This window comes from Lissotriton vulgaris, chromosome 2_1, assembly GCF_964263255.1.
Source record: "Lissotriton vulgaris chromosome 2_1, aLisVul1.2, whole genome shotgun sequence".
NCBI lineage: Eukaryota > Metazoa > Chordata > Amphibia > Caudata > Salamandridae > Lissotriton > Lissotriton vulgaris.
In genome coordinates this window covers 1,099,335,640-1,099,357,105 of record NC_141687.1, presented here as the reverse complement: position 1 = coordinate 1,099,357,105, position 21,466 = coordinate 1,099,335,640, and the positions used below count along the sequence as shown (strand labels likewise).

The following is a 21,466-nucleotide window of genomic DNA, read 5'->3' as shown; positions in this document are numbered from 1 at the left end:
GCCAAAGGTGGGTACTCCCGCCAGCCACAAGCAACTTGTACTTGTGAATGAATATTACACACTTTTTTTTTAATCACTATGTTGGAACTTTGACTTACAAGAGACCACTGTCTACATACATTTGTTATCATTAAGGCATAAATACACGGCTTAAAATCAACATAGCAAACATGCTAAATCTATCATCCTCCGTCTATATTTAGGGAGAAAACTTCAGTCTTCTAGTGGACCATTCTTTTTATTTCGTCATATCAATGTGAGGACGGCAGGTGACGATTTTTCCGCTTCCCATCTTTAGTAACGTTCAGATATACAACGAGAGAAACAATTCTTCGTAGTTAGTGTAGGGAAGGAGTAAACTCAACATGGTTAGAATTAATTTTGAGAATGTGGAGGAGGCACGGCCCTAAACAGTTCAATGAAGGAGCAAGAAGCACATAGAGGGGATCACTGCAACCAATGAACTTTGAGATAGATATGAAATACACTATACTTACTAAGAAAGATGAACAGCTGGAGAAGCAAGATTCGAAGGCAGAACCTCTAAAAAACAGTACTCAAGGTTCTTACGTTTCCTGTTCTTAACAAAGTGTCATGATGCAGAATTATCGGTGAGTGCTGGGGACAAAACAAGTTTATGCAAATAAAAAAGGGGAGGGGGGGGGGGGGGTTGGAAAGATGACATTGAAGGATGCTCCCATATTAATAAAAATAAGGTATTATATGTTTAACTATTTGGAATAGCTGGCTGATGGGTGCAGGAGCCTTAAGTCAGAACCCGTTTGTGATTAGCTTGAGTGTAATGCCTCTTAAAAGATTGTGCCAGAAGGGAAACAGCTAATACAAAAGTATGGGAAAAGGGATGTAGGCTTGGGCGTCCATTGCTGAAGGGCATTATCAACAAATCTTAAATGTCGGGAATAACAGTCTCCCATAAAATACAGAAAGTGAATCTCCAGTTTAACTGATGCCACGCTGGGAAAGAGGTTTCTCCCAGGACTGGGGTGAGACTTCGACACCCCACCACCAGACCTACCCCCATTATCAGGTTTGGTTGAGCTGCCTCGAGCACTGGCTTGCTTTGCGAACCATACTATCTATTCACTATTTAATCAACCTCCTGAAATTGAGACCATACAGGACTGTAGCAGCAACACAAGTGACTTCTGGTCCACCTACCTTTCATGGGGGAGCCCTGCGGCCCTGCCGTGACCACCACTCCGACGCCAGGGCCCCTGCGGTACGGGAAGTTCTCCGGGCTGTACTTCTCACACAAGACCTGCATGAAACTCCTTCCGGTAGATGGGTCCATCTCGCCGTCCTGCAAACAACGACGGGGGAAAAAGTCAGAAGTAGTCAAAGGATGCGTTTGTCGAGCCAGCTGTCATTATGCGGTGGGGTGCCCACACCTGCGGGCCTCAGCTTCCCAGCTGGCCTGGCTTTAAACTTCAAACGAGGTCGAAAACAAAGGCAACTTAATACCTGCGCCTGTGGCCTTACACTACAAACCCCTCCACGCTGGCAGTCCGTTGTGATCGTCAGATGTTACCTGCAGTCTCTGGCGACACAAGACACACTGGAACTCTTTGAGAGTCCAAGCGCTCGTATCTGGGCAGGTGCCAAAGGCAACTCTCCCAAAGACGAGGCGCTTTGGAAGGCACCAGAGTGAAATAAAGCCATTAGCACTGCTAGATATGCCATCACACAGACTCACAAATTATTGGTGGAGGGGGACTGGTGGGGATAGGGCAGATGACTAAGATGCTAACCAAGGCAATCTAACATTTGAATCAGGGATTGCTCTGCTATATAATACATGGCCATGGAAATACCAAAGTAATCTGAAGCAAGCCCCTGCAGTTCAATAGCAGCCTAACTGAGATATACAACCCAAAGGGGAGTGAGAAGTATATATGGCCCCTTTTCTAACGGGGCGGTGAGATTCGATGAGCGAATGGCCTACAAGTCAGACAGAGATAGGTTCTGTACAAGGTTGTGAGAGGCATACTGGTATGTGGGACTTTCTTCTAGTTGAGAGCTTGAGATTGCTTTCACAAGGTGCTTTATTCATGATCTCAATGTTACCTGGGGTGACTGATGACGAGCACACTCATCCCACTACCAAACGTGATACTCTCTAGGGCACAGATGATAATCACGCAGGACCAATTCTGATGCATAATTTTATATTGTGTTTCTGGAGGGTCTTGAGTACTTTCAGACCAGACTCAGACGAGATGGGTCAACTAGGCGGATGATACAGGCTGTAAAACTGAGCTAGTCAGACTGAACCTTGCTCTTATCTATATAAACTGGTACAGTAACCGTAAAATAGCCACATCTTTGCAAGGTAAGCGAAAGACCATCCGTCTAAAGCCTAAGGCTGCCGCGTCTCTGCAAACTGAGGGGTATCATTGCTTTCTAAATCCTGATCTGGTAGGGTGTGTGTAAAGTGGAGACAGTCCACTGTCAAAATGTTCCCTGTCGCATTTGTTTTAAGTGAGGACTAGCCCTACTTGTTAAGCCTGTAATACTTCTGAAACAAGGGAAAGACCTGCTGTCTAAATCCTGCATCTGTAACAGTCGTGTCAAGTAATGGATATCTGTGCTATCTAACAAGCACACGTTAATAATTCTGCAAACTAGGGAGAGATTCATGGTAGGAAGCCTGATTCAGCTAGGTAAACTGGGGGATAGCTCTGCTATCCAAGCCCGGAATATTTTTGTAAAATGAGGATAGGCATGTTGTCTTAATCCTTAGCCTGCCCAATCTGGATAATTTAGGTTGAAGACAGGCGTGGCCAGACTTGAAGCATAGAGGGCCCAGTGCAAAGGCAGATCACTTAGCAAGGTGCTGTGTGTAAAGGAAGATACAACCCTGAGGTCTCAAACAGAAATTCGTGAGTCATTGAAAAGAGACTGCAGATGTCGAAATTGCCATTGTGGATAGAGTGTAACCAGAGTGATGGCTGTGACACCCCCAGCTGGCACAGTCAACCAGTTTAACCTGCACAAAGCTCCAAGGATCTCTTACTTGGTGTTGATAACAGTTGTATGGACCGTGCACATACACCATCTGTGAAATCCAATACAGGGACGATTGAGACAGCTGCTCAGCCATACACGGTTAATACAACGCGCAGCCATTAGAACAGGGCAGGAAAACAATGGGAAACAGGATCACGAATTGTGATGTTCTTTAATTCTGCCCAAGACCTGCAGGAAAAGTGTTAGTCCCAAAAACAGTAGTTGCCACAGGACTGAACCAAAGACACCCATGCTTTTGATGGGTTGTTTACCTTATACGATGAACTTTCCTGACGTAATTGGATTAAAAAGTAAGGAAACTAAAAAAACAATCATTGGCAAATCCAACAGGCTTCACCTTTGTGTCTATTTACTTTTAGTGATGCTGTTCGGTACTACATCCTTAACGCTGTGCAGCATGGATAAAAAATAAAAATAACACCTAGGACACGACCACCCATGCCATTTTGCTGGTGGGCCTACTGCGCATGCATGCCCCTACAAAGTGATGCGGGTGCTTTTGGTTTTCTTTACAGTTATTAATCCGAGTTGGATCAGTAAATAAAAAAAGAAAAAAACATTCAAAAGTAGCATAGATGGGTGACGGCAACAGAAGGGGCGGAAGAAACACAAAGGGTCAGAACATGGGGCATGGATAGGGGCGAAGCACAACACAGGGATAGAGAAAAGTATACAGGCGAGAGAGACAGCACTCTATGAAGTGTGGCGGGGGAGAAAAGTACATGGTTGAGAAAACAGTATGAAAATGAGGGGTGAAGCACATCAGGATGAGTCCATCACAGAGCGATCAGAGAAAAACACACGGATGACAGAGAGCTGCATGGAAAGTGGAGGGGTAGAGAAGCACACTAGGGAGACAGCTAGAAAACACATGCACTCTCATGGAGTGCGTAAGACAAAAGAAAAAGGACTAACCTAAAAGTGAGCAGTGGAAGGACACCAGTAAACTGGCAATGTTAAAAGGGAATTGCAGCTATAAGATGGACAAGGCAAGTCACTGAATAATAGGGTGGCAAATGGCAGCAACAGTAAAGCCTAAACAAGCATTTGCAATGCAATAGGTCTCGCATTACTGAGAGTTTGAGCTATTGATGTGATAATAATAATGTAACACCAATAGCTCAAACCGACCTAAAAACTACTACGCTAAAACTCAGAAATGAACCCATTCAAACTACACCTATGCTGTGAGCAAATGCCTGGCATTCATGGAATCCACAAAGAATTCCTGGATTACAACTGTATCTGTAACGGTCACAGATTCACAGGCTTGGTCTCTCACAAATTCACTTAGGCAGAACAAGAAAAGACATGCTGAAATTAAAACCTATAGCCTATTTGTAACAAGTAACTTAGCTGTCCTCTACAACGCCATCAACCCTGTGGGTATTCTTTCCCATCGTAAAAACGGGTTTACTTCTAAGACTATAATTCTACTTTATGCGGGCAACATTTTTTAATTAATTAACAGGATTTGTATTAAAAAATGCTACCATATGTGCTTATCTGTTCCACATAGGTTTGCAGATGTAGATGTGAATCTGGTCCCAAGTGACTATGGTACTGATTTAGATCTTGGTGGACGGGTTACTCTGTCACAACTGTGACGGATATACTGTCCGAAAAATATGTGCCATAGAATAAAATGGGATTTGTAGTTCAGCGGACAGGATATCCATCACCGTTGTGACGGAGTAACTCGTCCACCGAGATCTAAATCAGGCCCTAAGTTACCAACAGGATGCAACTCATTGCATGACCAATATTCTCCGTGTGAAAAAAGAGAGGGTAAAACACTCTCCCTTGAGTCTTCCCACCTTTTGACCAGATCAAGTAGCCTTAGCTATACTTCGTATGGTAAAACAGGCACCTGTGTGTCAGCAAATAACAGGGACAGCTCCTACTACCCCGTGAATTAGATAACTTAAGGATGACCATCCATCCTCGTGTTCTTACATTTCATTAGACGGTAGTAAGCATACCTCTGAAGAACTTAGGAAAACGCATGCAAATCTTGTATCTCGCTTCTCTATCCGACAAAAAAGAACAGCATATACACCCAGTAAACCCAACACCTTCTAGCTCAGAAATTCAGCTGTGCAACTTCTAGCTCAGATTAAAAACAAGTGTTGCCTTTTACCAGGTTACAGTTATTTAAACTGGAGAACATTGAAGTAATTAGTTATTATTTATGTATTGTTAATGTTTTATAGCTCGCTGAACGTCAACTTGCAGTCGCTTACAGGTGGGTACTGCGCAAACGGAAAACCGGGTTGAGCGGAAGATTTAATTTATGGGATCCTAATGGCCTCATGAAACAAAGGACTGATGAGAGGATATCCGAATGTGACAAGTTCAGGGGGATACAAAACAAAATAAAACTATTATCAATATAGAAAATAAAACACAGATATGTTGAGTTATTGAAGATAACTGATCTCCTACACTGGGCATACAACATAGCTTTCTGCAGGCCTAAGGTCAACACATGCCCAAAGCCTTGTTCGAACAAAACAGTCTATACAAGCCACAAAGACAGTCCACGCCTTCAACTCTCCACTGGTGCACAGACCACTCAACTGGACAAAAAGTCCAACTGAGTATTTTGTACATTGTGAGGGCGCTAAGTATGAAAACTAGAATTATGGACATAACTGGATTACAGTTTATATATATTACAGTTTATATCAAAGAATGTAACTCAACAATAGCGAAGAGCAAACCTACGGCCAAGATGACAGAACATACAACACCTCACGCATGTCAGGACTATGGACACATTAAGACTAAGAATGAAAAGGAGCATGACTTCCCTCTTCGCAGGTTCTTTCCGTAACAACCTCTCCTCATTTGCCCTACTCTTCTTCTTCACTGTTTGCTACATTGCATTATTCTTCTTTCGGGCCAATTTGCAGCTTACCACCAGAACATAAACTCAGAATTTCCTTCTAATTTATCTGCGCATTTCACAATCATCTGCACAAAAGCACAAATCTTAAACCAGCTACAAGTTTTCAACTTCTCTAATGTAATCACTTAATTAATAACCATACCTTATCTTTTAATTTCTAGTTTAACACTGGTTACCAAAACAAAAGAATTTCAATGCCAAAGGACCTTAGATTTAACGCATATCAGGGTAATTTTGAGAGCACAAGATTATCACCTATTACCTCCAAACAGAAGAACCCTGGGCTGACAAATGAAATCATTTATATCAAAAGACTGAAGGGGAAAACTTAAATTAAACAATGGACTATCCACTGACCCTGTATTCCCGGAAGAGCATGCTACCCACTGAAAAGTGTTTCAACGTCTAAAAAGCAGTAATAAGCACTAAATAAATGCAATTACAGTTCAATAAGTACAAATTACTTTCGGTTCACAATAGACTTTATGGTGGCATGCCTTCCACAGCAAGCCCCTTAAATATGTACCTCTTTGGTAGGCTTAAACTAGATGTGCATGAAATAGAGAATACTTTGAGTCCTTCATGAAGGTTTATGGGTCACTCCGAGTGAATAAAAATGTCCACTCTGGGATTTCTGCTGAAAACGGTACATTCTAGAAATATTTTCCTTCACTTTTATCTTTATTCGTTGCTAAAAAAAAAAATTCCAGCTGAAGATATTTAATGCACTATGAGCAACCTTCTCCCCCAGAACACCAATCTTCATAGAAACACCCTGCTGAAATCAGTTTAAGACACGTAATTCTGCATCAGCCATTAGATCAGGGGTCTCCTACTTTTTCTGTAGTGAGAGCTACTTATGTTCAATCCAATCATCCCACGATCCTAATATTAGAGCTTTAAAAGCGACCACTTGAAACAAGAAAGAATTAGTGGGCACTATATGGTATGTAACTGTTACCACAGATTTTTTACAACGCATACCATTACCACGCATACTTTTACATCGCAGGTCATTTTACAACGATTACCTTTACAACGCATTACACTACAACGCACATACTATTACAACGCATACCATTACAACGTAAGTATAATTATAGGTAAGTTTATCTTTTTTTAAAAACATTTATTAGTGGTATTTGTTATGGGGTACAGGGGTATTTTTAGGTTTTAGGGCTGGGTTTGGGTTTTGGGGTACAGGAGTAATTTTAGGTTTTAGGGCTGGGTTTGAGTTTTGAGGTACAGGGGTATTTTTAAGTTTTAGGGCTGGGTTTGGGTTTTGGGGTACAGGGTATTTTTAGGTTTTAGGGCTGGGTTTGGGGTACAGGGGTATTTTTAACATATTTACAAATAATAAAATTTAAATTAATTTTATTAATAAAATTAATAATAAATAATTAAATTAAATAATACAAACATTATATATTAATATTATATACTTACCTATACTTACGTTGTAATGGTATGCGTTGTAATAGTATCTGCGTTGTAGTGTATTGCGTTGTAAAGGTTTCTGTTGTAAAATGACCTGCGTTGTAAAAAATGCGTGGTAATGGTATGCGTGCTAAAAGTACGCGTGGTAACATCATATATCCGCACTATATGCATGATTACCAGCAGTGGTCACCTCAGTGCATCAGGCAATATATTCACCAGTAATGTAAAAATGTTTTGTCAATGTGGACTGCCTCTACATGGGTCATTTCAATTTTTGTATATATATATATGAATTCAACCAAGTCAAACCTAATGTAGTAAAAAAATTGTAAATTGATACTTGTATAGCGCACTACCCACCCGCAAGGGTCTCAAGGCGCTTGTACGAATACCGCTGTGGAACCCATCCTGGCTTTCCCTGTGAGGCGTCCACTCCTGGGCACCCCCAAGGTGGAGGCCAGGCATCCTAGCGCTGTGGGGGCTGTTGTGGAGATTAAGCAAGCTATTGCCCAGAGTTGCAGAGTGGGACTCCATGATTGGAATAGGCACCGAGGCGAGAATTATCAGGTCCGTGGAATTTTGAGCCCAAGACCCGCCGAGGCGGGCAATTGAACCCTGGTCCCGGGCTAGACGTCTGCATCAGGGTCTGCCGCTCTAATCATTGAGCCACACTTCTCACAAGAGATTACTTATAGGTAACAGGAGAGCTACCAGTAGCTCACGAGCTACTCGTTGAAGAAGCCTGCATTAGATCCGAAATGATGGTGCAAATACGCTAGCAGCGCAAATCTTACTTCGCTGTGAGCAAGAAAATTAACTCACTAAAATAGTAAGGGTGGTAAAGGAAACTTTGCTTAAGTGGCATAGAAACAAACAGGATAGTGAAGAAACGTTTTGGTTTTGGAAGGGAAACAGGAGGACTATTTTGGGCTGAAAATGTAATTGTGTAGTTTAGACTGCGACTGTTGTCAACATGCTTCCCAAAGGCCACACGGAGGGCGTGCTGAATTAACCGTTTGGGGATGCTTGCACTCGAGCTGCTATGGCAACGAATGCCAAGAGAACGTGTGTAGGAATGCCAAATACCCCAGCAAACCTTTCCCTCCTCTCGGGCCGCCAAAAACAAGCTACCTCCAATCTCATCGCCCGGGGTTGCAACGCTTCAGCTCAAACTCCTCTCGGGAGAAAGTAGGACTGCCTGCCCTTGGGGGCATTCTTGGATTAGAACAGCCCTTAGCTTACATGTTTCTGAAGAACAGCAGCAACGTCTACTGTCACAACACCAAGGCCAGAGAGATGTGCCAAGGGACAAAATGACTTGTGACTAGTCAGTGAACGCTGCGCTACTCCAAAACGCGAGCATGACATACCACTGTATGTCATCTGCTGGAGCGGAAGCAGCCATCCTAGTAAACAGCACCGCTAGGCCACATATCTTCTGACTGAATGCAAGATTTAGGCACCGCCGCAGGCATACACCGATAAAAAAACACACACACACACACCGAGCCCAAGTAAAATCATTAACAGGCAGGCCCCCACAAACAGGCTAATGATTCTGCGAACGGGGGAGTGTGTGGATGGGCCTACGGGACGACAACGAGACACTAGGAGACCTACCCACCCCCAAAAGCCCCCAACGACAAATAGACTGTAAAAGACCTCCCTGTCTGCATTGTCCCCATTAAGAGCGAGACAAAGGGTCGGCAGCAATTAACATAACAGACACACGAATGTGCGCTCGTCATCCCTGGACGAGTTCGGTTTGACTTAACATAAAAAAAAGAATATTTACACCTAGTTGTGTCAGACTCATATCCTCTGTGGAAATCGAGCTTCGTCGTCTGGCGGATGCAGGTAAAAATACTGTCTCGAGGAGCATACATTAACATAAGTGTGTAACTGACCCCCGCCCCGAGAGGACATGCCAGCAGCCTCGTTAACTTGAACTTTACCAAGAGGGGTTAATGACAGACCAACCCTTAGCTAGCCTCTCTGCATGTCTCTCTAGCTGAGGCGGTCCTATGCACAAGACCGGACAATAAAATAGAAAGGGTTTCTGAGGAAACAGATCACAATCTGGGGAAATATGACAATATGCCCACGGGCAACGGGAGACACAGTAAAGTACTGAGAGAAGGAACTGAACAAAAATAGTCGTCTAAAAACTCAAAACAGAATGCTAGGAGTACAGTGTGTAAACATACAGCGCTAGAGTGTCAACGGTTTTGAAGTTCAAGTCCCCAAATTGTTCAATACTTTCACATACTACACATGCCTCAACAGAGACAGGAGACATGCCAGTCTAACAGCACAAAAGGCAGAAGCTTCTATAAACATATAAACAAAACACGGGTCTAGGCAGACAGATAAGCGAACGGTCCGCACTCTAAATGCCTAGTTAAAACACACAGCATTCTACAAAAAAAAAATACAGGCTTCACAAGACATGATAAAGACAGAACTCAGCAACACCAAGACACACAACATAGGATAAAAAGATATTGGTTGCATAACACATCAGGCGCTTGTTTTGTATTATATTGTATTGATTTAACAGTTTCACAGTATACAAAACCTATCTTCTCATAGGTCCACTTAGAAAAGTACATGAACACTTTTAATCTAAATACCGAACATTTGTAACTTCGCCAGGGAGGGGGCGGTCTGTGTTGACACACTGGGTGCAGGTTTAAAGGTCTCATGTTGCACTACTCTGAAAACAGACAGATGCAGTCTCCGCCCTCCGTCCCGCCCACAGAACTGCGATCCATAGACATAGAATCCTCCCAGCTTCAACGAGACTGCCCATGAAGCACAACAACGTTTAGGAGGGCCTCCGGCTCTGTATATTCACAAGCAAACTTTAAATCGGACGTATTAAACCCTATGTACCACCAATAAAGTACATGTATTGTATTTCCACCTGCCATTTCGTCTCGTAGAACAGATGTGTTCATAGCAGCAGCAGCAACACCTGCACCGCTTGTAAACAAAGTGCTTTTCTACTCAGTGCCCCAGCATGAAATCAACAAACTGGCTGGAATGTTCGGTTTTCTATCAGTGCTTTCGAAACCTGTTTAAAGCCAAGGCAGCTGAAACCAAGAACACACGTAAGTAATGTTTGCGATCATAGAGATGAACACATTTGTTTGAATCTTACACAGCAGAAAATGACGGTTGTCCAACGGAACGCTAGCTACCACAGCAGTTCAGCTGAGGAACCACGGGGTATCGTATTCTTATCGCGTCATACACACCTTCACCACAATGTGATCGGCAAACCTCTCAATGCCCTTGCTCCCCTTTAAACTGACTGCGAAAACAAGATGCGCCGCACACGGCTGTATTAAGAGCATTTAAAACACCGGCCGCGGCGGGGCCTACCTGATTAGCATTCAGCGACCGACAGGTATATTCCACCTGGTTCCAAAACAGCACCATTGTCAGCTCAGCCCCGGGTTCAAGAGTCGAATGTCCGCCTGCGTGCAAGCCACAAGAGAGCAAAGCTCAAGGCAAGCCGCCTCCAATCGAGCAAGCCAAAACAATAACCGATGTAAACAAAGAGGCCCCGCCTCTCGGAGGCGGGAGGCGGCGCCACGAAAAGAGCCTGTGGGCCCTCAATAGCAACGATGCGCCGGCCTGCGCGTGCCTAAGAATAGCAGGGCGCTTCCAAGCCGCTGGCTGCGATAAACCGAACATGACGCCACCACTGGGCTGACATCGCCATGCCGACAGCAGGAAATTCCTGCTGGCCTGGCCAAGACATCAAGCACTGCCAAGAAGAACTCGAATCTTTACTCCAGTCAGAAACGGAAAACCAAACAGATAAACACGCAGAGAAAAACAAACGCGTCTGCTAGAGTGCAGGAAAAGTACATTCTCGCACCTCGAGTCTGGCGTCCAAGCAAACTGGACCAAAAAGCACAGGGATCGGAAAACTCCCATTTCACAAAGTTGTCAATATTCCACCCCTGCAGTCTCCCTAGCACGATGCGAAAGTGCCGACTCTACCAGTTTTAAGAAACCAAAAACAACGGCAAAGCCAATAGGTCTGGCCTTTACTGTACCAAACAACGTAAACACAGGGACTCACAAATGCTGTGTGCATGCTTTGTATGCACAAATGTTTATACCACATTAAAGCCCGTGTTCTACTGGCTCTGCCAGTGCTGGGAAACAGAAGCAACACATATTGCTTTCAATGTAGAATGCATATATGAGAAAAAGAACTGAATGCGATAAACAGCACAGTTGCACAGTCCCAGCACGAACAATAACTGGGTATGGGCACTTCTCCTTTTTATAGGGCTTTGGTGCCCTGTGGGCACATTTCAAAGCCCTCACGGTGCCGCCACTGGCTGGCGGTTTTCGCACCACTCTTTGCCCTTTTGGTCCCCCCCACACGCCCCTCTCCGTTAGTCTTAGGGAGCCAGGGTGTCATTTCCTACACTTTTAGTGTCCCCTCCAGGGGATCACAGTTCCTGGGCCTTTGGAGCCATTTACTGCACCAGTCCCTCGGGTCTCCAATGGGTGCTGTCCTCTGCTTCCAATGCATCAGTGCACATTTCCGGCAAAACCGCTAGCAGGCGTGCCAGAGTGTTGAACTCAATGGGCTTCTTCTTGACCCCCTTCACCCCCCTCAAGGTGCTACCAACCTTTCATTTCTGCTTTGAGGTAAGGAGTTTCGGTGGGAAAATCCCTGGTGGCGAGCCTGGCAAATTGGGCTATCGCTGACAAGTGTGCCTGTGTCCAAGATCTGGTTTTGAACCACAGTTCTTCTGGGATGGGAGTCATGACACTCTGCTGTGGGAGCTAGCTCCCTGAATTTCCCCATGTGGAAACGAGAGTGCATCTGCTTTAGCATTACTTATCCCCTCGACATGTCTCGCCCTCACCTCCAGGTTCCCTATCGGCTGTAGCCTGACCAGTCTTTCGGGCAGCCTCAGAACTAATGGGCATATTGCCATCCTGTACTGATGGGGTGAACTACAGCTTGGTTATCTGACCATAGTGTCAGCTGCATGTTGGTTAGCCTTGCTTTTCAAATTGTCAGACGATTGGGAACCATTTTAGAAATGAAATGCTCCTAGTTATCCCTGCAGCTGCTCAGCTTGGGGGTGGAGGGGGGGGGGGGGGGGGGCATCGCTGTGCGCACCACCAAGTCCTCTAGTACAGCTCCAATGCCTAAGCGGACTGCTGCGTCTGTACAGGACTAGCTCCTTGTCTGGGACCCATCCTTCTCTCCATATGAGTACTCCGTTGAAATCCTGCAGGAAGAATAGCCAGGCTTTCAAATCCTGTTTTGCTCCCGAAATTAATCTGACATGGTGGTGTTTCTTTCCCAGTCCTTTTGTTAATTAGGTCAGCCTTCTTGCAAATACCCTCCCCACTGGGATAACCCTGGCTGCAAAGTTCAGTTTACCAATCAGTTCCTGCAGCTCGTCCAGGGTGGCCTTCTCCTCCCTATTAACACCATGATCTAGTCTTTCATATCTTGGACCTTATCTAAAGGAATTCGGAATCCAGCTCAATCCCCAGGAAAATTATTTTGGTGGCTGGCCCCACGGGTTTGTCTGCAGCCAGTGGGGTGTCCAACTCCGATGCTAGTTGTTGAAAAATGTCAAGTAGGTCCCTGCACTCTCCACCCCCTGGTTTGGCCACAAACAGGAAGTCATCCAGGTAGTGAAGCTTGCCTCCCTCTGGGTGTCTTTTATGCAGGGTCCATTCTTGGAAGGTACTGAAATTATCAAAATATGCACAAGGTTCAGAGCATCCCATGGCCAGCTCCTTGTCAATTACAGCTCCCCATCGAACTCAAAACCCTGGAGGTGGTGGCTGTCAGGGTGGACTGGCAGGAGCCTAAAGGCAGATTATATGACTGCTTTCGCCATTAAAGCCCTCTGCCTGGCAGCACCCACCAAGTAAACTGCATCTTCTACTGATGCATATACTACTTGCAGTCCTCAGGGTTGATCCTATCATTAACTGACTCGCCCTCTGGAAATGACAACTGGTGAATGAGCCTGTACTGCCCCAGCTCCTTCTTAAGCACCACACCCAGTAGGGAGACAACCAAACCAGCTGGCCTCCCTACACCTAAGAGATCTTCTATCCTGCCAAACTCTTTATCTTTCAATATTTTCTTGCACTCTATTTCTGGGCGAAGTAGAGCACAGGTTCTTCGATTCACCTGTCTCGACTTGCCCCATCACTGGAATTTCAAACCTCTTTGGAATCCTTCACATAACTGTGCGTCTGCATTATTGACATAATGGTTAGCCATAATGGTTAGCGCCTTATTCAGAGTATGGAGGTGCGGGTCCGCCTGCCGTATTTGGAGTGTGGCTGTCAGGCCGCCACAAGACCGTCATCGCTGCAGGGATCAAGGATCCCGCTGCGCCGGTGGTCTGCAAAAGGCCTCAATATGTATAACCTACATATCCACTGCCCTATTCATGGTGGTGAGCGGGCCATGAAAAGGATGGCGGACATGCAGGAATTGGGCCCAACAGGGCTCCCAGCCAGATCTGGGCCTGGAGGAACACGTTGTCCCCCCCTGGAATTGCATCCCTGTTCCTGCACGGTGTGGCATGCACAACATGGTGCATGCCACACTGTGAAGGAACATGCTGCAGGCGCAATGATGGCTGCAGTCTACTGTTCAGGCTCTCCTATGAGCCTTACACAGCTGCCGCCGTGAGACTGCCGCAGCACTGCCTTCATGCACACTCCTAATCCGGGCGCACAACGGGCTTGGAGGTCCTCCTGCCGGTGTAGAGGGCCGACAGGAGGACCGACAAACTCATAATAAGGCCCTTAGTCTGTGTGTAATGATAGAGGATCAAGGTGAAAGCCCCCCATCATCTTCCAGTCTTTGCTTCCCCAGTGCTACTTTTTTTCATGTCTTCTCTTTCGCTTTTGCCTTTCATGCAGTCAACTGCTGGGTGCACCCCCATCTGCACGTTGAGCACACATGACTGAACTTACAGGACGGGTCCCAGGTGCACTTTCCCCTGTCATACTTTTAACATATTGCAGTGGAGCTTTTCCCTGATGCCCCTCCATTACAACCTGAAAAGTGCTTCTGCTTATAGAAGGACTTCTGTCTCTCCAGCTGACCCTTGAAAGGGCCCTTCTGAAAGAGCTGGTCCTTTCTCCCAGGCTCTGGTCTGGGCTCCCTGGTTACCATCATCTTGTGCATATAGGTAGAAACGTCTTCATCCCACTCCATATCTGGGTGTGCTGGAATTTTTATCCTAAAGGTCTTATCATAACCTAGCCACGCCTCTCCTGTAAACTGTCTATAAGCTTCGTGAATTTTTGTTTCGTATAACCACAAATCTTTGGCACAATGGGGAACTTTTCAACTATCACACATGCCATTATCCTGATAACGATCAGCCAATTATCAAAGTTTTTCTCCTTCCTTACCCGTGCTCTACCCTTCCTATCCTCATCCTTTTTGTTGCATGTCATGAGGTCTAATCCTTCAATTTGTATCTCCAGCAACGAAAAGAGGTCTATAAATTCTTTGCACCAAATATGTTCCTTTACTGCGAAAGGTACCAGGCTAGCTAGCCGAGGGGCACTTGCTACCATCGCTGTATGACCCATTGTGCCCCTCCTGTATGCCTCTGGTGCTAGGCTAGCCTGCTTTTGAACCTTGGCTTAACTCCTTGCAGTGGAGCCCCTTGCCTCAAATGGGTCTGAGAAGAACTGTGCTCGTTGACGGGGCCTCCTCAATGGTCTGAACTAGGCCAGGACCCTGTAATGCTGCACTCTGTGCAGCGCTTGGGTTTGCCTTGCTACCCTCACGCCGCTTCAGCCCCCACCACTGTTGGTGAGCAGCAGTGGCACAAATGATCTTGAGCAGGTCTGCACAATCGCACAAATCTGCTCTTCCTCTGTAGTCTTTGCCTTTTTGCTGGCACTGGGTGCTGCATCAGGTGAGGGCTGAGATGTCTGCCCATCTTCGCTCTGTCCTGTTGTCCTTTTCCCTCATCTGACGTAGGTGCGACAGGGCTTCTTTGGTTCTTCTGTCTCCTCGATGTCTGCCTGGCACACTTTGTTCTTCTCCTCACTTATGCCCTGGCTGCTTGGTTCCTGCAGGCCACTAGACCACCTGACCACCTCTCAGCTGGGCCAACAGTCAATCTTTGCTATGAGTGGTGGCTTGCCTCCAGGGGCGGCCTTAGGCACGTGCAAGCTGTGCACCTGCACAGGGCCACCAAATCCCAGGGGCCACCACACCAATATATATCCTTAATATAATAATCCTCTGAGGATGGATACATATTTGCGTGGCAGCCCCTGGCAGGGATTTGGCAGCCTCTGGCTCTGTTCCACTTCCAAACACCCCCGGACACCCTCTTCCGGGGCCCCCTACCTACGCTCCCTGCCCAGGGCCGCCACAAGCCTAGAGCTGTCCCTGCTGCCTCTCTCGCCGTCCTTATTAACGCCTCAATGTCCTCTTGTTGCATACTGTTGCTTGGTTCAGACATCCTTTCTGCCATACCACCAACTGTTGCTAGTCCTTGTCCCTTTTTTGCCCCACCTTTGGGCCTTTCACAGCAGCTTGGGTTGCGTCACCCTTCTTAAAGGGCTGACCACAGCTTGCCTAGACACGTGGGTTATGTCACCTCTAACCAGGCTGTCCCCACATTCGTCCACTCCTTCCACAGATTGCCCACTGCCCCACGGGCCGCGTTGCCTTTTTAGGCTGTCCCTGGGTGCATGTGGTAACACTGATCAGCTGCCCCATGTATCGAGTCACCTTTCTAGGCTGTGCCCAGGTGGTTACGGTTATGCTGATTAGCTGAGTGAGGAAGAGGGAGTGGAGGGGTGGGTGGGGGGTGGGGGGGCGGGGGGGGATTCTCACACCCTTGCTGCCGCTGGAGATTCAATGCTGCCCAGGGCCTCTTTTTCCAGCATTTGGGCAGCCGAACAGAGTTGTGTCGCTGAGCAATGCAGTTGTCCTCTGCCGCCCCCGGTGATCAAAGTGCTGCACCTTTAAGGCCCGGGGCTCTGCTCCAGCTCCGAAATCGCACTGCTGACCCTTTAAGGCAGGAGGTGGGGCGAGGCCAGCATTCGCTCTCTTCCTTCTGTTGGCCTGATGCAGCTCAAGCCGATGCCTCTCACCTCAGAGGGGAACTGAATCCTTACAGCTCAGTGCATCCTATGACCACTCACAGAGGGCCCAACACTGCTTGTCTGGCAGAGCCACAAGGGGAGGCCACCGGCAAGCACCCACAATGTGTGTGCCCAGAGTTGCTTTGCGGTACAAAAGGGGGTGGTGATGGAGGGAGCATCTGAATCAATCAAACACTCACACCCAGTCAAAAGATCTGGGTTTAATCCATCACCGTTCTTTAGCCCACTCTGCCACCCCAGTTCAGACATGGCTATATGCAAATCAGTCTGACCCTGTGCCTCATGGGAACAGTCCAGCCCGAACTGCCAAGCCATGTCTTCCCTGGACCGGAAACAAGCTTCAGAGGACCGGTTTCTGGCATTCCAGCCGTCTTCAGCCCAGCTTGCTTGAATCCAGTGGCAAAGTGAGCAAGGGACTCGCGTCTGAGCATACCCTGCCACACTTATGGTGGCCAAAAGCGGTACAAAAGGGGGTGGTGATGGATGGTTGCTTTGCGGCACCCAGCAGCGATAATCTGCAGGCAATGGGCTAGCCCTATCATGACGGAAAAGCCAGCTGGCGCACCAGGACAATTACCCCTGCAATGGAAAGGGCGGCGGATCCAGATACCTGCCTCCGGTGACTCAAGTCCGCCTGCAGCCAGGAATGCGCCTCTAGGGAAGACAATGACTTCCCGGCAGCCGGAAGAACCCAGCTGGGATAGGAGCACGCAGTCTCCCGCAATCAAGTGCCACTACTCCCAGCGAGTCGGTGCAACCCTCTTCTCCTTTTGTTGATCCCAAGGATCAGTCCCAGCATGAACAATGCCTGGGTACAGGCGCTTCACCTATTAATAGGCCCTTGATGCCCTTTGGGCACATTTCAAACCCAAAAGCCTGTTTTACTGGTGTTTGCTTTCTCCCTAGACCTTTTTTCTGAAATGGTTTTGCCTACTTAGATGCTTTGGGTACTTTGCCACTGCTAAACAGTGTCAAAGTGCAAGTGCTCCCTGTATAAAGTGTAATGGTAAGTGGTTGTCCATGATTGGTATGTTTGCCTTACTAGTAAAGTCCCCAGTAAAGTGCACTATGTGCTCCAGGGAAGGTAATGCAAATGCTACTAGTGGGCCTGAAGCACTAATTATGCCACCCACACAAGTAGCCTTCAAAAGGGAACTCAGGCCTGCCACTGCAGTGCCTGCGCGCAGTTTGTTAAACTGCCATGGTGTTCTGACAAGTGCACTCACTTGCTAGACCTTACCCTTCCCTTTCTATGCACATCAGACACCCCTATGGGCAGGGTGCAGTGCATGTGAAAGGTAGGACATGTACTAAGGTGTGTACCATGTCCTGACAGCGAAATAGTTTCCATCTCGTTTTTCACTGTTGAAAAGCCATCCTGCCCAGAGGATAGAATGGGAAGGCTGTGTACTATGTTTTCCAGCCTATCTTCCCAAAGGCTTAAGATGGAGAGGTGAAGTTTAGTATACATGAACTCACAATGTAATAACATCTTTCTATGAAAGTGGTTTTTGCATTGTGTGTTTATAAGCCACTCTTTTAGAAGTGGCTGGGTTTTTGTGCTCTGACATTTCTGTGTCTCTCTGCCTGGTTATGGATTGACTGTCTGGGTTTGAAAGTGATAGGATCTGGGGAATGTCCTGACACAGGGGAGAAGGTGAGACAGCAACAGGCGGACCTGTATCTGGGGAGGAGTAGCCGCTAGAGGTAAAGAGACCTTGGTTACTGCCATAAAACAATGGTCCCATCTCCTGCGGAGTGATTGAGAACCCAGATCTCCACTAATCAAAGGAAGAAGGTGTCACTGGCAGGGAGGCACCCAGAACTGGTTTGAACAGGGGTCAGTGCCCTCTGAGCACAAAGACTTCGAAGCCATTGAGGGGTATAACTATGAGAGCTGATGCCCCTGAGTTTTGGAGAATGGCTTGATCAAGATTTAACAAGACTGGAGCTACTTTGTGGTCAAGAGGAACCTCTGCCAAGGAAGAAACAACTGAAGAGACTGAAGGAAAGGACTGACCCTTGCCGTGTGTTCTCGGGGTGGTCTGCAATTTGCTGTTTTAACCAAGGCAAGGCTAAAGGGACTTTGCTGTGTGCTGTGTCCCCCTGCTTGAAAGGACTTTGCTGTGCTGTGTCCTGAAGTAACTTATCTCCAAGGGCCTGAGGTGAGCTGGCTCCCTGTTGTGGGAACACAGGAATACAAAAGTGTCCAGAAGCTTGTTGCAGCCTGAGACCCTCGTAAGATGTGCCCTGTGATTGTGGGCACCTGGAGTCCAAGCAAGGATCAGCGATGCTGTGTGCGTGCACTTTTTGCAGCCTGAACCCTTTGTGAGGATGTCCAGTTATCATGTGCACCGGAATCCAAGTGAGTCTCATCGACGCTGTGTGCGTGTGCTTTGTGCAGCGTGAGACTTTCATGAGGATTGCCTTGTTATTGTGCACTCAGAGTCCAAGGGAGTCTCATCGATGTTGTGTGTGTGTACTTTGTGTAGATTGAGACCTTCTGGAGGGTTGCCTTGTTAACTTGCACCCGGAGTTAAAGTGAGTCTCAGCGACGCTGTGCGTGTGTTCTTCATGCAGCCTGAAATCCTCGTGTCGAGTACCGGGTGATTGTGCACCCAAAGCTCAAGGGAGTCTCAGCGACGCTGTGTGTGCGTGTGCCCTATGGCAGCCTGAGATCTTTGTAGCAGTAGCGGCCCGGACCGGCAGCCCCGGAGGAGCTCAGCCGCCGCCCCGAGCCAGCAGTTGCCAATTCACAAAGATTGTATTGGAGGCCCAAACTGCTGGACGAGGAGAGGAGAGTGAGTTTGCGCCCCCCAGGTAACGCGTCATCTGCTACGGCGGGGACGGGCTCGGAGGGGGGAAGCTCTCGGCCTCTCTCTCATTCCGGAAACGCAAGCTTCTGCTTCGGCTCGTATCGCGGCTGTATTGCCAAGAGAGGGGCAGTACCGGGGCCGGAGTGCGGAGCTGCACTTTTTGCTACACCATACCCGTGTTGGGGTCCACTGTTGACAGAAACTGACTGCAAGTCAGAAGAAGTGGCGGAGAGACTGCCTGAGGCACTGTGATCGGTGACGGAGTGCATTACGAATTATCTTATTTCTGCATAACCGAGTACCTGATTGTTTATTACATATTGCATAATTTCTGCATAACGTAGTACCTGATTAGTGTATGACGCATTGCATTATTCCTGCATAACAAACTACCTGACTAGTGTATGACGCATGACATTATTTCTGTATAACGAACTACCTGATTGTCGTATGATGCATTGCATTGTTTCTGCATAACGAACTACCTGATTAGTGTGTTACGCATTGCCTTATTTCTGCATAACTATGTACGTGGTGGTTGTATTACGCATTGTATTACTCTTACATTGCAAAGTGATCGATTGTTGCGTTACGCATTGCACTATTTTTACATTGCAAAGTGCCCGATTATTGTGTTATGCATTGCAGTATTTTTACAATGCAAAAGTGACTGATTCTAGAATTATGAACTGCATAACATGGTATTAGGATTACAGTGGAATGTTTAGACACAATCATTAATATCACCAGAACTTACAAAGGCTGGCTGGCCTAACAACCGGCCAGGAGAGATAGTACACAAATTCATATGTTGGATTTATATTGTGTGGTCTTATCGTATATCTTTTTACATTAAATGTATACTCTTTTTGATAAAACTCGTGTGGAGTATATTTGAGGTGTCATCAATGGGTTGCTGTGAGCGTTGTTGCAAATACTTTACACATTTGCCTTGAAGATAAGCCTGGCTGCCCGTGCCAAGCCACCAAAGGGGTGAGCAGGGGCTATCTCTGAAGGTGACCTTTTCCCGGACGTTGAACCGCGGGTCCCTATTTGGCCTAAGGTACCTACCTCAGCCAACCAGGGATCCCGGGTCTAACAACTGGCTATGTCAGTGCTGGGAAAAAGTAGCACAGCATATTGCTTACTATGTACAAAGCATATATATGAGAACAATAAATGAATGCGATAAACAGCACAGTTGAGTTTATTTTTCCAATTTAGAATAATACTTTACACATTTTAATAGAAGCACTTCCTGGAAGGCAAAATTATATACCACCAGCAGATAGCATCAGTTGCAAGAGTAAAATTCCTCTTATTAGAGCTAAGTCAAAGCCCTCTCAATGGTTTTTATTTTTAAGAATTGCTAATGTCTTATAGACAGTTGTGCTGTCAAGCCAGACCTAAAAAGTTACTTTACTATATCTAAATAGGCCGTTATTACAACAAAAATTAACAGTCATGCACCAATATATGGTGTATTTTGACATTAACAAACACACTACTTTGTGGGCCATTTAGAATATAAGGGGAATTGTGAAAAAACCTGGAGAAATGTGTGGCTTTCAGTGCATTGAACACTGTTTTTGGATTAAGAAACAAAGAATGCATTCCACATCTAAAAGGCACTAGAGCACAAACCAGCCGCAGTATGACCTCTTCCTCCACCCCCCTCCCCCTCCAAGAAGAGTGTCGGTCAGGCTGAGCAAAGTCCAGCCTAGCAGACACTCTTGTTGTTCAGGGTAGGCAGCCAGGTGCTGTACTTGTGGTAAATGAGCATGTGCCTGGCTGCCTGGGCTGAATTTTGCCAGGCTGAGGATTTCACAGCCCTGTGAGCATGACCACCTCAGCCTGGCAAAAGTGTTTTACGGCCTTCCTCATGACGAGGGGGGGAAGGGTTACTGAAAGCCTTGGACCTGGGCACTTGATTTGTAACGTTCAAATACTAGGAGTTAAGAGGGATTTGTAGGACTAGGTCGCCCTCCACTCATTCAATCAAAAATCACAAAAACCTAGTCCAAAAGGCAATAATTTTTATAAATCTATGGGCATACATGGATTTGTCAAAAGATCATTCCAATCACACTCCTGAATG

At 46.6% G+C, this 21,466-nt stretch overlaps 1 protein-coding gene across 2 annotated transcripts in view; it reads right to left on the bottom strand.

Annotated features, from left to right (window-relative positions):
* TBCEL (tubulin folding cofactor E like) overlaps positions 1-21,466 on the bottom strand; it is a 233,275-nt gene that overhangs the window by 63,466 nt on the left and 148,343 nt on the right. The window contains exons 1-2 of one of the 2 annotated variants that reach the window (XM_086956793.1): positions 10,787-11,033; positions 1,180-1,321 (exon numbers count right to left, since the gene is read on the bottom strand). In XM_086956793.1, the coding sequence (XP_086812919.1) occupies positions 1,180-1,321; positions 10,787-10,843 (199 nt within the window). In that variant the 5' untranslated portion in view covers positions 10,844-11,033. Of the gene's footprint in view, positions 1-1,179; positions 1,322-10,786; positions 11,034-21,466 lie in introns of those variants that run through there. The other variant, XM_086956794.1, reaches the window with a different exon arrangement.